Source organism: Megachile rotundata, chromosome 7 (assembly GCF_050947335.1).
Source record: "Megachile rotundata isolate GNS110a chromosome 7, iyMegRotu1, whole genome shotgun sequence".
Classification (NCBI taxonomy): Eukaryota; Metazoa; Arthropoda; class Insecta; order Hymenoptera; family Megachilidae; genus Megachile; species Megachile rotundata.
Window position 1 is genome coordinate 10659880 of NC_134989.1, and position 13815 is coordinate 10673694.

The following is a 13815-nucleotide window of genomic DNA, read 5'->3' on the forward strand; positions in this document are numbered from 1 at the left end:
GCTATAGTTAGTCACGTTTGCATCCCTTTTGTGGTTAGGTTAGATGTTCATGCTGGGTTGACATTTCTGTTACCGAACTTGGTATTTTGGGAATTTTAGGGATTTGAGAAGATTTGAGGACTTTGGGGATTTGGGAGATTTGGGGGATTTTAGGTATTTGGAGGATTCGGAAAATTTGGGGGATTTGGAGATTTTAAGAATTTTTGGGATTTGGTGGTTTTTGAGGATTTATGGATTTTGGGGATATAGGGGAATTTAGGGATTTTGGGGATTTGGGGGATTTGGGGGACTTGGGGGACTTGGAGGATTTTGGGGATTTGGGAAATTTTAGGGATTTTGGAGAATTTGAGGATTTTGAGGATTTTGAGAATTTTGAGGATTTGAAGATTTTGGGAATATGGGGAAATTTGAGGATTTTTGGGATTTGGGGAATTTCGTTGATTTAGGGGGTTTGGTGGATTTGAGGGATTTTTTGAATTTTAGGGATTTGAAGGATTTTGGGGATTTGAGCATTTTGGAATTAAAAATGTGGAAACTTCATAATTTGTACATTTCAAGCATCTTAGAATTTATGCAATTATATGAGAGTAATGTTCTGTTCATAAACGAGAATCTGAAACCTATTTATTGCAAATAACCACTTCATCAAATATTTGAGAATACAGCTCTTTGTGAATTCCATTAAAACAAACCTCGAATTTCAAAATTGTCTCTTCATAAAAACAAAGTACACAAGTGATAAAATAAAAGGATTCACCGTGCATTCCAAAAGGCTCACCTGCTTCGAAGCAATACATCGATCGATTCAAACGCGTACAACCCTCGTCAGGGATGTCCAATTTGAGCGGTAGTAAATCCTTCAGTCCGTATTCCGCGAACACCGGGTTCATGCGCAACAATCCACCGTAACCGGTTCGAAGTTTCCTGAAATCAACGAACAAAAGGATGTTGAATTCGGATCTGGAGGCGTCGCGTGTCCGGAAATCTCATCCCGTGGAACGCCTTCTTCGACGCGGAGAAAGAGAACGCGGCGTTCAGCTCGATTGAGTAACTCGTGGATCTCATAATGCGAGCGGACTAGAAAGTGCGAGGAACAGAATATATGTACGGTACTCTGCGTTAGAAAATATAGAACAAATGTAGTGCTGATTTATTGTCTTGGCTGATGTAACTGATGGACGAACGGCTTTTAGTTGTTTCGAACAATCGTGTTGGTTAATGTGTTGTTAGTCGCTTGATTATCGAACGATGACGTTTATTGCTAAAATGTTATTGATTATGGGTTAGTTATGGTTCTGTGTAATTTTGTAGAGTTGCGTATGTCTCAGTTTTCAAATTCCTTGATCCAGAAATTAAGTTCATAAGTTCACAGGCTCTCAAATTACTATATTGTCATAAGACTAGATCTTCAAATCCTAAGGTTTCCATACCTCTTCCTACATTCTTAAGTTTCTAAATTTTTGGATCTTTAAATTACACTTCGATTATGAGATCCTCAAATTGAATTCCTAAACTTCTAAATCCCCAAATACCTGGACTTCAAGCTGTCTATACTGTCATATCCCTAAGTCTCCAAATCCCAAGGTCCAAATACCTCTATCTCTACTTCCTAAGTCTTCAAATCTCTGGATCCATAAGTCCATTTCTGGAAATCCTAAAATCCTCATCACCGTTAAATTACCACGTCCCCATATCCCCAAGTCTCCAAGTCCCAAGGTCCAAATACTTCTACCTCTACTTTCCTAAGTCTTCAAATCTCTGGATCCACAAGTCCATTTCTGGAAATCCCAAAATCCTCATCACCCTTAAATTACCAAGTCCCCATATCTCTAAGCTTCCAAATCCCAAGGTCCAAACACCTCTACCTCTTTCCTAAGTCTTCAAACCTCTAGATCCATAAGTCCATTTCCCGAAATCCTAAAGTCATCATCCCTAAATTACCTGATCTCCATATGCTACCTTTCCGTGTCTTCAAAAGAAGACTATTACTTATGCATTTAGAAACGAATTGATTGTTTTACCTGGCAAAGGCGTCCGAAATTCCGTAAACAGTATTCCCGTCCAGCACTCCCGTCAGGAGATTAAACGGCACCCGAGATCCAAGACGGCATCCAGGTCGAACGGCGGGAAACGCTCGAACAAAGTCCATGCATTTCACGTTGAACAGCCTGTAGAAGTAATCGTCTTCCGGTATGAGGATCTCGTTGCAGTACGGATTCTTCAGGTGCGGTGGTCGATGGCAACATTCCTCCGGGTCGTTTCGGTTCAGGGGATCTGCAAGAGTGGCTCATCGATCATACGATAGCACACGGTTAGCCGGCCATTGCTGGCTCGATATAACGTTATTTATTTTAATTCCGCAACACTACCAGCGTCGTTTTACTTTCCCTGTCTCGATTATACAGATACCGATCGTTTCCCGTACTCGCGATACGTGGGAAGATTTTCTAGGCGTGTATCGGCTACGGATGCTGGGAATGATTTTCTGCGATATAATAGCAATGACCATCTCTGGAGAGAAGGTGTGATGTAGAGAATCAGATATAATTTAATCAGATTTTAGCCTTTAATCAGAAATAATTTTACTCTCCAATCAGAAATATTGAACCATCCTAATTTTTAAACAATAATATTTTGTCTGTTTTGTGTGTTTAATAATGTTATTGATGTGAAGTTTATTCTTTTAAAAATTTCTCAATTAAAATTAGTTGATCGTTATTTAAGTTTGTCTAATGCATTACGCCCAACATGCACTACGCATGCGCACTGCTACCCCTACTACGCCGCAGTCAACCAATGAACTGCGCGTGAAAAATGCGCGCGATTGGTTCGCGATTAATGCACGATTTCTGGAATTTTAAAGCACTCGTGCGTTAAGTAAACGTGTGCTATATAAAGTGTTATACCCTGTGGCGTTTATGTAGCGTGTTACTAGCATTATTGCTAAGGTAATTAATCGCATTACTGCTGTATTACTGTTGCAATTACTGACGAAATTAATTACTATCGTAACATATGTATTAGCCTTTGTTAGTCTATACATTATTGCTTTATAGTAAATATTATATTCTACAATATTACTGTATTTACTCTATTCACAATATTTATTGTAAAGGTTAGAATATTTATTGTAAATACTATGATCCACATTATTCATTATGTCCTGTATATAATACTATATCAGACAATACTGCACCCTACACTATTCAATATGCCCCATACACAATACTGTACCATATCTCTACATACTCTCTACATATGGCACATACTATACCCAATGATTGAAACGATAATATTTTAAATGCCCAAAGCAATTTCATTTACCGTAGCAATAATTGATATCCGACCCGAAGCCGTTCGATCTCGTTATCTGACCAAATTGCCGTGTACGAAGTTGCGACAAATTTCTCAGAACTGTCCGCTTAATTGCTCTATACGATCAGCGTAACGGTGTCGCGGTTAATTACGGAGTCTCAAGAGTGTGGATTTTGGCGTGGATCGCACGGCCCGTGGAAAACTTCACGGTAGTCACATGATCGGCCTACCGGTTATCTGTTCACCGATCGTTCGCTTTCTCTGGCAGTTACCCTAGTTTCGATAGACGGTAAATATCCGACGTAGAAGGGCTTGGGAGCTGTCTACTATATACGCTCGCTATATATGAACGTCCCCGAACGGCGCACGCTGATGTAATTGAACCGATACCGATTGCATAATTTGCTATTGACTGAAAATTAGGACTCGGTTACTTTCTCCGTCTCGATCGCTGTTCTTTGTCATTTCTTGCTCGTTAACGTATGAAATTAATCACGATATACGTGCTCAAGGTTGCGAACGTTTAACACGTTAATTGACTCCCTTATCCTCTTAATTAATCGGGTCTGGTTACAATTACTTCGTAACGTTCGATGTAACATTGAACTTGCAATTAGAAACGGACGTAGAAAGTGACCAAACCGTTTCGAAATGCCCACATACTAGGATCAAAAATACCTCATATATCATACGAAGGAAATATCAATCATCAGTTTTTTAATGTTAAAAATATTAAGCAAGAGTTATAAAAGAGATCATAAAGAGTTTTATGGGACTCTAGTTTGTAAGGTGCCTAACAAGAAAGCCTCCAAGGCAAGATAAATCACAGTCAAAGAAAGAGAAGATAAATTTTCTAAGAACCTAAGAGCCTAACAGATTGACACGCATATTAGATCGTTAGAGTATGGTGATAATTAGGTCTAGAATTGTACCTAGAGGTGTGCCGGTCAACGTGTAGTCGTGGTCCATAAACTGGCCCCAGGCGATCACCATAACTGTGCCAGCATGATCGTGATAACCTTCGTCAGGGTGCATGGTGCGTGACACGATCCGTGATAATGGTAAATCATGGCCGGTTACCGATATCCTGGGTGCAGTTAAACCGTCCGAAAATCGTGGAGGCATCAGTCTGCGATAAGAAGAATTCATCATAAGAAGCTGTATAAACATCTGTTATCTGATAGAAGCAATGTTCACCTTTGAAACGGTGCCAAGGTAGAACCCCAGGTAGGATTCTGTAAATTCGTGCAGAGACCGTCGTTTCTTCGATATTTTCCTGCTCGACACTCCACGTTGCTCAAAAAGGAGGGACACACCTCTCGAATCAAGGTTTTCGATGTGTCGATCAGGGGGAGACTCTTCTCGATCTCTTCGGTTGTTAGCCCGTATCTGTGGTTATTATTGAGAAGGTTGAGTAGATATTTGATGGGAGTTTAGGATTTTGGGGAGGTGGGTGTTTTGGGGTGTGGGGAGGTGGAGAGGTGAGGAGTTGGGGATTTTGGGAGGTGGAGGTTTAAGGATTTTGGGAGGTGGAGAGTTGAGGATTTGGAGAGTTGAGAAGTTGGGGTTTTTGGGATTTGGGGAGTTAAGGGTTTGGAGAGGTGGGAAGTTGGGACTTTTAGGGTTTTTGGGATTTTGGGAGTTGAGGATTTGGAGAGTTGAGAAGTTGGGGTTTTTGGGATTTGGGGAGTTGAGGATTTGGAGAGTTGAGAAGTTGGGGTTTTTGGGATTTGGGGAGTTAAGGGTTTGGAGAGGTGGGAAGTTGGGACTTTTAGGGTTTTTGGGATTTTGGGAGTTGAGGATTTGGAGAGTTGAGAAGTTGGGGTTTTTGGGATTTGGGGAGTTGAGGATTTGGAGAGTTGAGAAGTTGGGGATTTTGGGATTTGGGGAGTTGAGGATTTGGAGAGGTGGGAAGTTGGGACTTTTAGGATTTGGGGATTTTGGGAGTTGAGTGTCTTGGGATTTGGAGAGTTGGGAAGTTGGGGATTAGGATTTGGAGACTTTGGGAGTTGAGTATTTTGGGATTTGGGGAGTTAAGAATTTGGAGAGTTGGGAAGTTGGGACTTTTAGGATTTGGAGATTGTGGGAGTTGAGTATCTTCGAATTTGGGCACTTAAGGATTTGGAGAGTTGGGAATTTGATGATTTTAAGATTTGGGAAGTTGGAGATTTGGGAATGCTGGAATTAGGAAAGTTGACAAGTTGGAGATTACAGGTTTTGTGATTAAGGAATTTTATATATCTTGCAGATTTCAGGATACAGAGAGTTAGCTATTTTAACATTTGTAAATTTTAGAGATTTGTAGATACAAACACTTTGCAGTGTAAGAACGTATTGAAGCCAATGTTACTAATATACCAATTAACATGCTTTTTTGATTATTTCCCCCTACTCATGTTCCCAAAAATGAATCTTAGCACTAAAACTACCAAACCCGTCAAATGAGCTCCACAAGTTGCTTATTACAAGGTACACATTTTGTTAAAGTACATTCGTTAAAGTCAACATTGATTTTCATCAAGATAAAAAATAAACGTGTATACTAATTTATGTTTCGTTTGTTGCTTTATTTTTTAACTTCATTTTTAATTTCAAATTAAGTACACATTATATGTCAGTAGGTTTAGCGTTAATTTCCTCAATTTAACAACTATATTAGCAATTAGTAACAACATAGAAGTTAACCACTTCTAATAACAAAACAAGTAATCCCAATAAACCCATGAAACGATCCCAATTGATCGAAGTCATTCAATAAACGCTGACCTAACTTTCTAACAATCATCGAGTGGAACTGGCGCTCCAATTATCGCGAAGCTCGTCTCTAAGTTAAGTTTGAATGGCAAATCGGAAGCGAAAGGGGATCTTACGTTTGCGCTAGGTTGCTGCTGATGTCCAGAAGGAGTTCGCCGACCGTGGCCAAGTCTTCTGGCCGCCATGTTTTGCCTTTGGGTTGCGCAACATCTGCATCAACCGACGAAACGTGTGGGTGAACATGGTGAACGCGAGCATCGGCCAAACAAAAGAGCAGCTTGTAACCGTGGATATGTACGAGTATGTAATCGTTTTAAACGTGACGAGATCGCGAACAGAAGAGTTAACGACATATAGTAAATCATCGAACTACGTTATTTTATACAAGCTGTCTCATTTGACGCGGTCTTTTTGTCACTTTAAATTATTTATGACTGCAAAGAGAGCGAATTGAAGAGGAATGTCTGATGTACTCTTTTGTGATGTAGAAGATATATGAAGGTTGACTTAAATTTATTTAGCAATTTCTAGTTTTTACTTTCATGTTTGTGTTTGGAAATATCTGCTATCTCAGGTCATCAAATTTTACTGTTTTTGACTTCGAAGTTTGCAAGTTTGTATATTTTCAAATTTCATACTTTTCCAATTTCTTCAAATTTCTACAAATTCCAAATTGTTTTAAATTCTTGAACTACTAATTCTTTTGATCACCAAAATTCTGGGAGATTGAATTTTCTGTTCACTATATATTAGTTCTACTTTTCTATATGGATCTCTAAATCTCATATGCTTTCACCTACGAAAGCTTAACATCGGATGACGTCCCCTTTATTGACATTTCGACATTTACTGACGTCACGATTTAGAGATTCTACTTCAAGTGAGACACTCTGTATTAGCATTTTTGTTGGGTCATCGTGAACAGGTTGCAAAGACACTCACTGATACGTTTTCTCGCCTCGACGTAGGCGCGATTCACAGCGTCGTAGGTGATGCACGATGGAGATCCTGCTGTTGCTGAACTGAAACATTCGATAAATGAAACATCAGATATATTGCATTGTGTAACAAGTTCGCTTCGACCGCAAACAGTTGTATTACACAGTTGCTTACATTGTTCATCAATTTTGAAATATAAGTTTACCAGTTTGACATAAAAGTATCATCTTGTGGTATGTCAACTCGTCGGTAGATTTTAATCGAAACACTTCCCACTCTTTTTTAAAAAGTCTTTTCTCGCGACAAGATGTGAAAGGCTTTTTAGGTGGTTTTACGAGAGCAGACTCGCATGGATTATTTACAGTCTTCATTCCATTCTTTTCGACTTAATTACCTAATGTTCCAGTTTCATGAGAAGTTAGAGCGCGAGAGTCGCTATACTCGTCAATTGTGCTCGCGCATATTCTGTATCAAGGTAATCCGAAACTGGCGTACAAACCGTGAGTCCGCGTGAATTGCCATATCCCGTTTCTTGCAAAGAAACATACTGGCATTGACGTGCCACTCGTGGCTTTTACCTTCAACGCATGACCCCGGTGGTTTCTTCTGGGTCCCTTTGCCTTTTAGAATCGATCGTATAACTCGTTACATCGATCATCGATTCAATTCACCCGGTTTTTTAACCTTAGACACAGTTAGACGCAGTTTCAATTTACTTCTACTTTTCTTACTTGTTTCATTTGCGTTCTTTGTATCTTATTTTGGGATTTGTGTGAACCTGGAGGAAGTTTTGGAAGTTGTAGTTTATTTGTAGTGCATTTTTAGAGATTTGGAGTTTGGGAAGTTTAAGATCTCTAGGAATTAAAAATTTGAAAGTCGCAAACTGTTAAAGCTTTAAGATTTTGAAATATTGAAGTCCTAATGCTTAAAAATTCTGATGTTCCAAAATTCCGAAGTTTAATAATTTCAAACCATAAAAATTTCAAAATTCCTAAAATTACAAAAATTACAAAATTACAAAATTACAAAATTACAAAATTACAAAATTACAAAATTACAAATCTCCAAAATTCCAAATCACCAAACTTTCAAATCTTCAAAATTCCAAATCTCCAAAATTTCAAATCTCCAACATTCCAAATCTCTAAAATCCCAACTTCCCAAAATTCCAAATCTCTAAAATCCCAACCTCCCAAAATTCCAAATCTCTAAAATCCCAATCTCTCAAAATTCCAAATCTCCAAAATTCCAAATCTCCAAAATTCCAAATCTCCAAAATTCCAAATTTCCAAAATTCCAAATCTCCAAAATTCCAAATCTCCAAAATTCCAAATCTCCAAAATTTCAAATCTCTAAAATTCTAAATCTCTAAAATCCCAACCTCCCAAAATTCCAAATCTCTAAAATTCCAATTTCCAAAAATTCCAAATCTCTAAAATCCCAACTTCCCAAAATTCCAAATCTCTAAAATCCCAACCTCCCAAAATTCCAAATCTCTAAAATCCCAATCTCTCAAAATTCCAAATCTCCAAAATTCCAAATCTCCAAAATTCCAAATTTCCAAAATTCCAAATCTCTAAAATCCCAACCTCCCAAAATTCCAAATCTCTAAAATTCCAATCTCCCAAAATTCCAAATCTCTAAAATCCCAATCTCTCAAAATTCCAAATCTCCAAAATTCCAAATCTCCAAAATTCCAAATCTCCAAAATTCCAAATCTCCAAAATTCCAAATCTCCAAAATTCCAAATCTCCAAAATTTCAAATCTCTAAAATTCTAAATCTCTAAAATCCCAACCTCCCAAAATTCCAAATCTCTAAAATTCCAATCTCCAAAAATTCCAAATCTCTAAAATCCCAACTTCCCAAAATTCCAAATCTCTAAAATCCCAACCTCCCAAAATTCCAAATCTCTAAAATCCCAATCTCTCAAAATTCCAAATCTCCAAAATTCCAAATCTCCAAAATTCCAAATTTCCAAAATTCCAAATCTCTAAAATCCCAACCTCCCAAAATTCCAAATCTCTAAAATTCCAATCTCCCAAAATTCCAAATCTCTAAAATCCCAATCTCTCAAAATTCCAAATCTCCAAAATTCCAAATCTCCAAAATTCCAAATCTCCAAAATTCCAAATCTCCAAAATTCCAAATCTCCAAAATTCCAAATCTCCAAAATTTCAAATCTCTAAAATTCTAAATCTCTAAAATCCCAACCTCCCAAAATTCCAAATCTCTAAAATTCCAATCTCCAAAAATTCCAAATCTCTAAAATCCCAACTTCCCAAAATTCCAAATCTCTAAAATCCCAACCTCCCAAAATTCCAAATCTCTAAAATCCCAATCTCTCAAAATTCCAAATCTCCAAAATTCCAAATCTCCAAAATTCCAAATTTCCAAAATTCCAAATCTCTAAAATCCCAACCTCCCAAAATTCCAAATCTCTAAAATTCCAATCTCCCAAAATTCCAAATCTCTAAAATCCCAATCTCTCAAAATTCCAAATCTCCAAAATTCCAAATTTCTAAAATCCCAACCTCCCAAAATTCCAAATCTCTAAAATGCCAACTTCTCAAAATTCCAAATCTCTAAAATCCCAACCTCCCAAAATTCTAAATCTCTAAAATCCCAACCTCTCAAAATTCCATATCCCAAAATCCCAAACTCCCAAAATTCCAAATACCCCATCTTCCAACACATCATTCCCAATTCAAATCTTGAAATTTTTCTCAATTTTCCTAAAATTGCTCTCATGTCTAAAGATCAAACAAACATTTCGCTAAGATAAATGGTAGGACTTCATCAACATTCTTCCAGCATCCACGGTGTCCGTAAATTGTATCTCGAAATCCGTTGAACGGTATTTTCTCACAAATTATATGCTGTCGCAATCGTTATTAAATAGAGTAATGGGTGCACGCTGAAAGTATTTGCGAGAATGCACTTGAGGGCCGTTCTGCGTTTAATTGTAACAAAGTGCATTCTCGCGCAATTTCGTGTCATAACTGCAGCTCTAACGAGCTACGTGCGGTTAAGTTTAATAAATTATTATATCGATTTTCTGGTAAATTAATGCTGCCGAACCTGAAATTCTCTCTGCAGTATTCCATCGTATTTTTAAAAATTCGATATCGGAGAAGTCAATCACCTACTTATCTTATAAATATTCTTTTAGTTGTAACGATATTTTTGTGTAATGAAACTTTCATGTAACCTCAAATGTTATAGCCGGTCATCTGCAAAAGTCTGCATATTTGTATTTTATTATTAAAAACCTTAAACGTATAATTTTGTAATAAATGTTTCTCATAATAAATTCTGTACAATGTTACCAGTTGAATAATATTTTATTATAAAACCAATTTTATATAAATTTTTCTCACAAGTAATTTTACATGGTACATGTTATCAATCATATAATTACAAAACCTAAAAGCTACAATTTTGTATAAATTTTGTTAAACAGTATTTCATTATAAAACCTAGAATTTACATTTGTAAAAATATTTCACCTAATAAATTTAGTATAATAGAAGTTAAATAATATTATGTCACAAAACTTAGAAAAGCTGCAACTATTTATATATTTTCTCATAACAAATTGTGTAACGTAAGTCCTTAATTAAATAAGATTTCTAAGCTTATTCCAGCAGGTTTTTAAATATATCTGTCTTACAGAGAACCGGATACGTATTCGGGTTAAAAACAATTTCTCTGTACGCACATTTGGTTTGGCTATGAGGGCCCTTAAAAGGTGAAGTCATGCTCGGAACACGTTTCTGCCTTTGATGGTGTACACGAGCTACATTTCGTACATTCAACGTAACGAAATTGGTCGAGAGCAGTTTTTTTAAGTTGCGTAGAAAGTACCTAACTTTAGATACGACTTAACAAAGACGTTTTAACCACGTGCACGTTACGTGAACGGGGAAACTACTACCACCTCGGAATTAAGATATCCAGTGATATCTTGTAAAGAATATAAACGACGTGATTATGGTTATTAATAATATTAATCGCGAGAAAGTTCTACCGTTTGATGACCGAAAATCATTTCGCGCTGACAGGGGAAACTTGTCAAGATGATGGATATCGAGTTTCGTTTCTTCGTACGTTTACCAACACTTATTTGGTAATTTGCGAAACATGAACCAATTAATCTTTTCGGGATATTTTTTGTGGGACATGAATTATTTTTAGAGATCTTTACTGAGGTTTATGTGACTTTTATTTATTTTGTGTAGGCTTGTTCTTGGAAATAATAAATATACTTGTCATTTAATGTTTGTACATTATCATATTTTGTATGTCACTTCTTGTGCTGCGCATGCGCAAAGGTGTACAGGAAGATGTTAAACAAGATGAGTTAATGATCTACTGATTTATTACCATAACAGATCTACAGTTACTATAATCACGAAATAATTATACAATTTTAACATAGAATTAAAATACAGATATAACTTTAATTATAATTAAATATAACTTCAAAACATTTCAAAGTTTTGTCACGTTAAAAATTTGTTCACAACACTTCCGTTATTTTATCGAATGAATTTTTGAACTTGAACGATTTGCCGCGCTTTTTCAAAGCTTCAGTCACACCTCTGACAAATGTATTTACCATGACATTCTTATTGAAAGTACACGCTTCCTCTCACTGCTGTACCTTCAATTATGTCCTACATTGAAACTAATAGGAATCGTATAGTATGCAAGCTGAAAAGTTACACCAGCTTACGGAACACATGTAACAAAACTAGGAACACGATCTCTGTATTAGTTGCACAAGCTATAGATTTCTCATTCCATTCAGTATCAGCTGACAAAGTATCGATATACAAGGCTGAATTGTAGTATCGATAACTGTAAAGGCATTTTTACTTCGTATGGAATAAAATTATACTAGGTTTTTTATTCATTTTCTGATCGAGTTTCGTCACGTCTATTGTTAATCATTTTCCCTGTCACTTTTCAATAACTTCGATAATTATCTTATCTTCTCTGCTGTGTAGTGAAATGATTTATTGCAGAATTAATTTCTATATGATTTCAGTGTTTAATTAACTGTTTGATTAGTTGTATGATTGATTGCTGGATTAATTGTTTTATGGGTGCTTTCAGTCTTTAATTCTTTAATTCTGCAGTTTTTCAATTCTTCGATTCTTCCACCTTTTGGTCATTTGATAGTTTAATTTTTCAATTTTTCAATTTTTCAATTTCCTAACTTTCCAATTTTCTAATTTCTCAACTCTTCAACTCTTCAACTCCTCAACTCTTCAACTCCTCAACTACTCAACTACTCAACTACTCAACTACTCAACTACTCAACTACTCAACTACTTAACTACTCAACTCTTCAACTCTTCAACTCTTCAAATCATCAAATCTTCAACTCTTCAACTCTTCAACTCTTCAACTCTTCAACTCTTCAACTCCTCAACTCTTCAACTCCTCAACTCTTCAACTCCTCAACTCCTCAACTCCTCAACTCTTCAACTCTTCATCTCTTCAACTCCTCAACTACTCAACTCTTCAACTCTTCAACTCTTCAACTCTTCAACTCCTCAACTCTTCAACTCCTCAACTCCTCAACTCCTCAACTCCTCAACTCCTCAACTCTTCAACTCTTCATCTCTTCAACTCCTCAACTACTCAACTCCTCAACTCTTCAACTCTTCAACTCCTCAACTCTTCAACTCTTCAACTCCTCAACTCTTCAACTTTTCAACTCTTCAATTCTTCAACTCTTCAATTCTTCAATTCTTCAATTCTTCAATTCTTCAATTTCTCAATTCCTTAACCTTTCACTTCATTTTATTGCAAATATGAAACACAATGCACTGCGCAATTCAAATGTAAAATTGTGGCAAGTACAAACAAGTACACAATCTCATAATTAATCAAATTATTAAAAAAATTTCTTCCTGTTCATAATTACAACTTTTCAAACTTTGTCGACAAAGTACAATTACCAGCTAATTCTTGCATGATTTCCCTCAAACATTAGTAATCACAGAAAACAGTTAGTCATACAATTGAGCAATAAACGCTCTTATGATTCGCCATAAGAGGATTGCGGCTAATCGAGAGCAATTTTCTTATTATACTCGTTAAGTCATCCTAAGAAATTCCCAACGAAACGCTTTATTAACAGCAGGCTACAGAAGGATCATGATTCACAGTGACAGATTTTTCGCAATTAAAAAATTGAATTATTAAACGACGCGTGGGTATGCTTAAGCGATTCGATGTTCATAATTGTACGAACACGATGCAATCGCCGGACCCGACTCGTTAAAAATGACAGAATTCCGTGATACGTTCGGAAAGATATTAGTAAATTGATTTCAGTGGTGTTTTACAAATTCACGCACGATTATTGCCCATTAATCATTTCGATCGTTAGCCGGTGGGTAATTAATTCTTTTCTGTCTTCAAATTGTCCATCGATGACCGGTATGCTATTCAACTTTTTATTTTTCATTCAATTAATTATCCTTGCAGATTTTTCATTTTTTGAGGTAGTCACGCTTTGCTAATTTTAGGCCAATATTTTTTTTCAAGTGTTTTTATGTAGTTTTATTAATTACTGCGTGTGGGAATTTCCGTAGATATAATTGTAGTTGTTTTTGGAACAATATTTAAAAAATTTAGTTATTGAGAAATTAAAATATTTTAGTATTTAGGATTGAAAGTATGAGCTCTTGCATATAAAAGAAAAATTTAAAAAATTCAAAGAATTCAAAGAATTCAAAGAATTCAAAGAATTCAAAGAATTCAAACAATTCAAACAATTCAAACAATTCAA

General features: G+C 36.2%; 2 protein-coding genes across 5 annotated transcripts in view; one reads left to right on the forward strand and one right to left on the reverse strand.

The window, feature by feature from the left end:
• Positions 1 to 13815, forward strand: part of Cep290 (Centrosomal protein 290kDa) — a 196392-nt gene that overhangs the window by 28061 nt on the left and 154516 nt on the right. The window lies entirely within an intron of this gene.
• LOC100876956 (Curly Su) overlaps positions 1 to 13815 on the reverse strand; it is a 45385-nt gene that overhangs the window by 15476 nt on the left and 16094 nt on the right. For all 4 annotated transcript variants that reach the window (XM_076533615.1, XM_076533616.1, XM_076533618.1 and 1 more), the window contains exons 3-8: positions 7012 to 7091; positions 6186 to 6279; positions 4513 to 4704; positions 4248 to 4444; positions 2022 to 2274; positions 779 to 924 (exon numbers count right to left, since the gene is read on the reverse strand). In XM_076533615.1, the coding sequence (XP_076389730.1) occupies positions 779 to 924; positions 2022 to 2274; positions 4248 to 4444; positions 4513 to 4704; positions 6186 to 6279; positions 7012 to 7091 (962 nt within the window). The remainder of the gene's footprint in view (positions 1 to 778; positions 925 to 2021; positions 2275 to 4247; positions 4445 to 4512; positions 4705 to 6185; positions 6280 to 7011; positions 7092 to 13815) is intronic.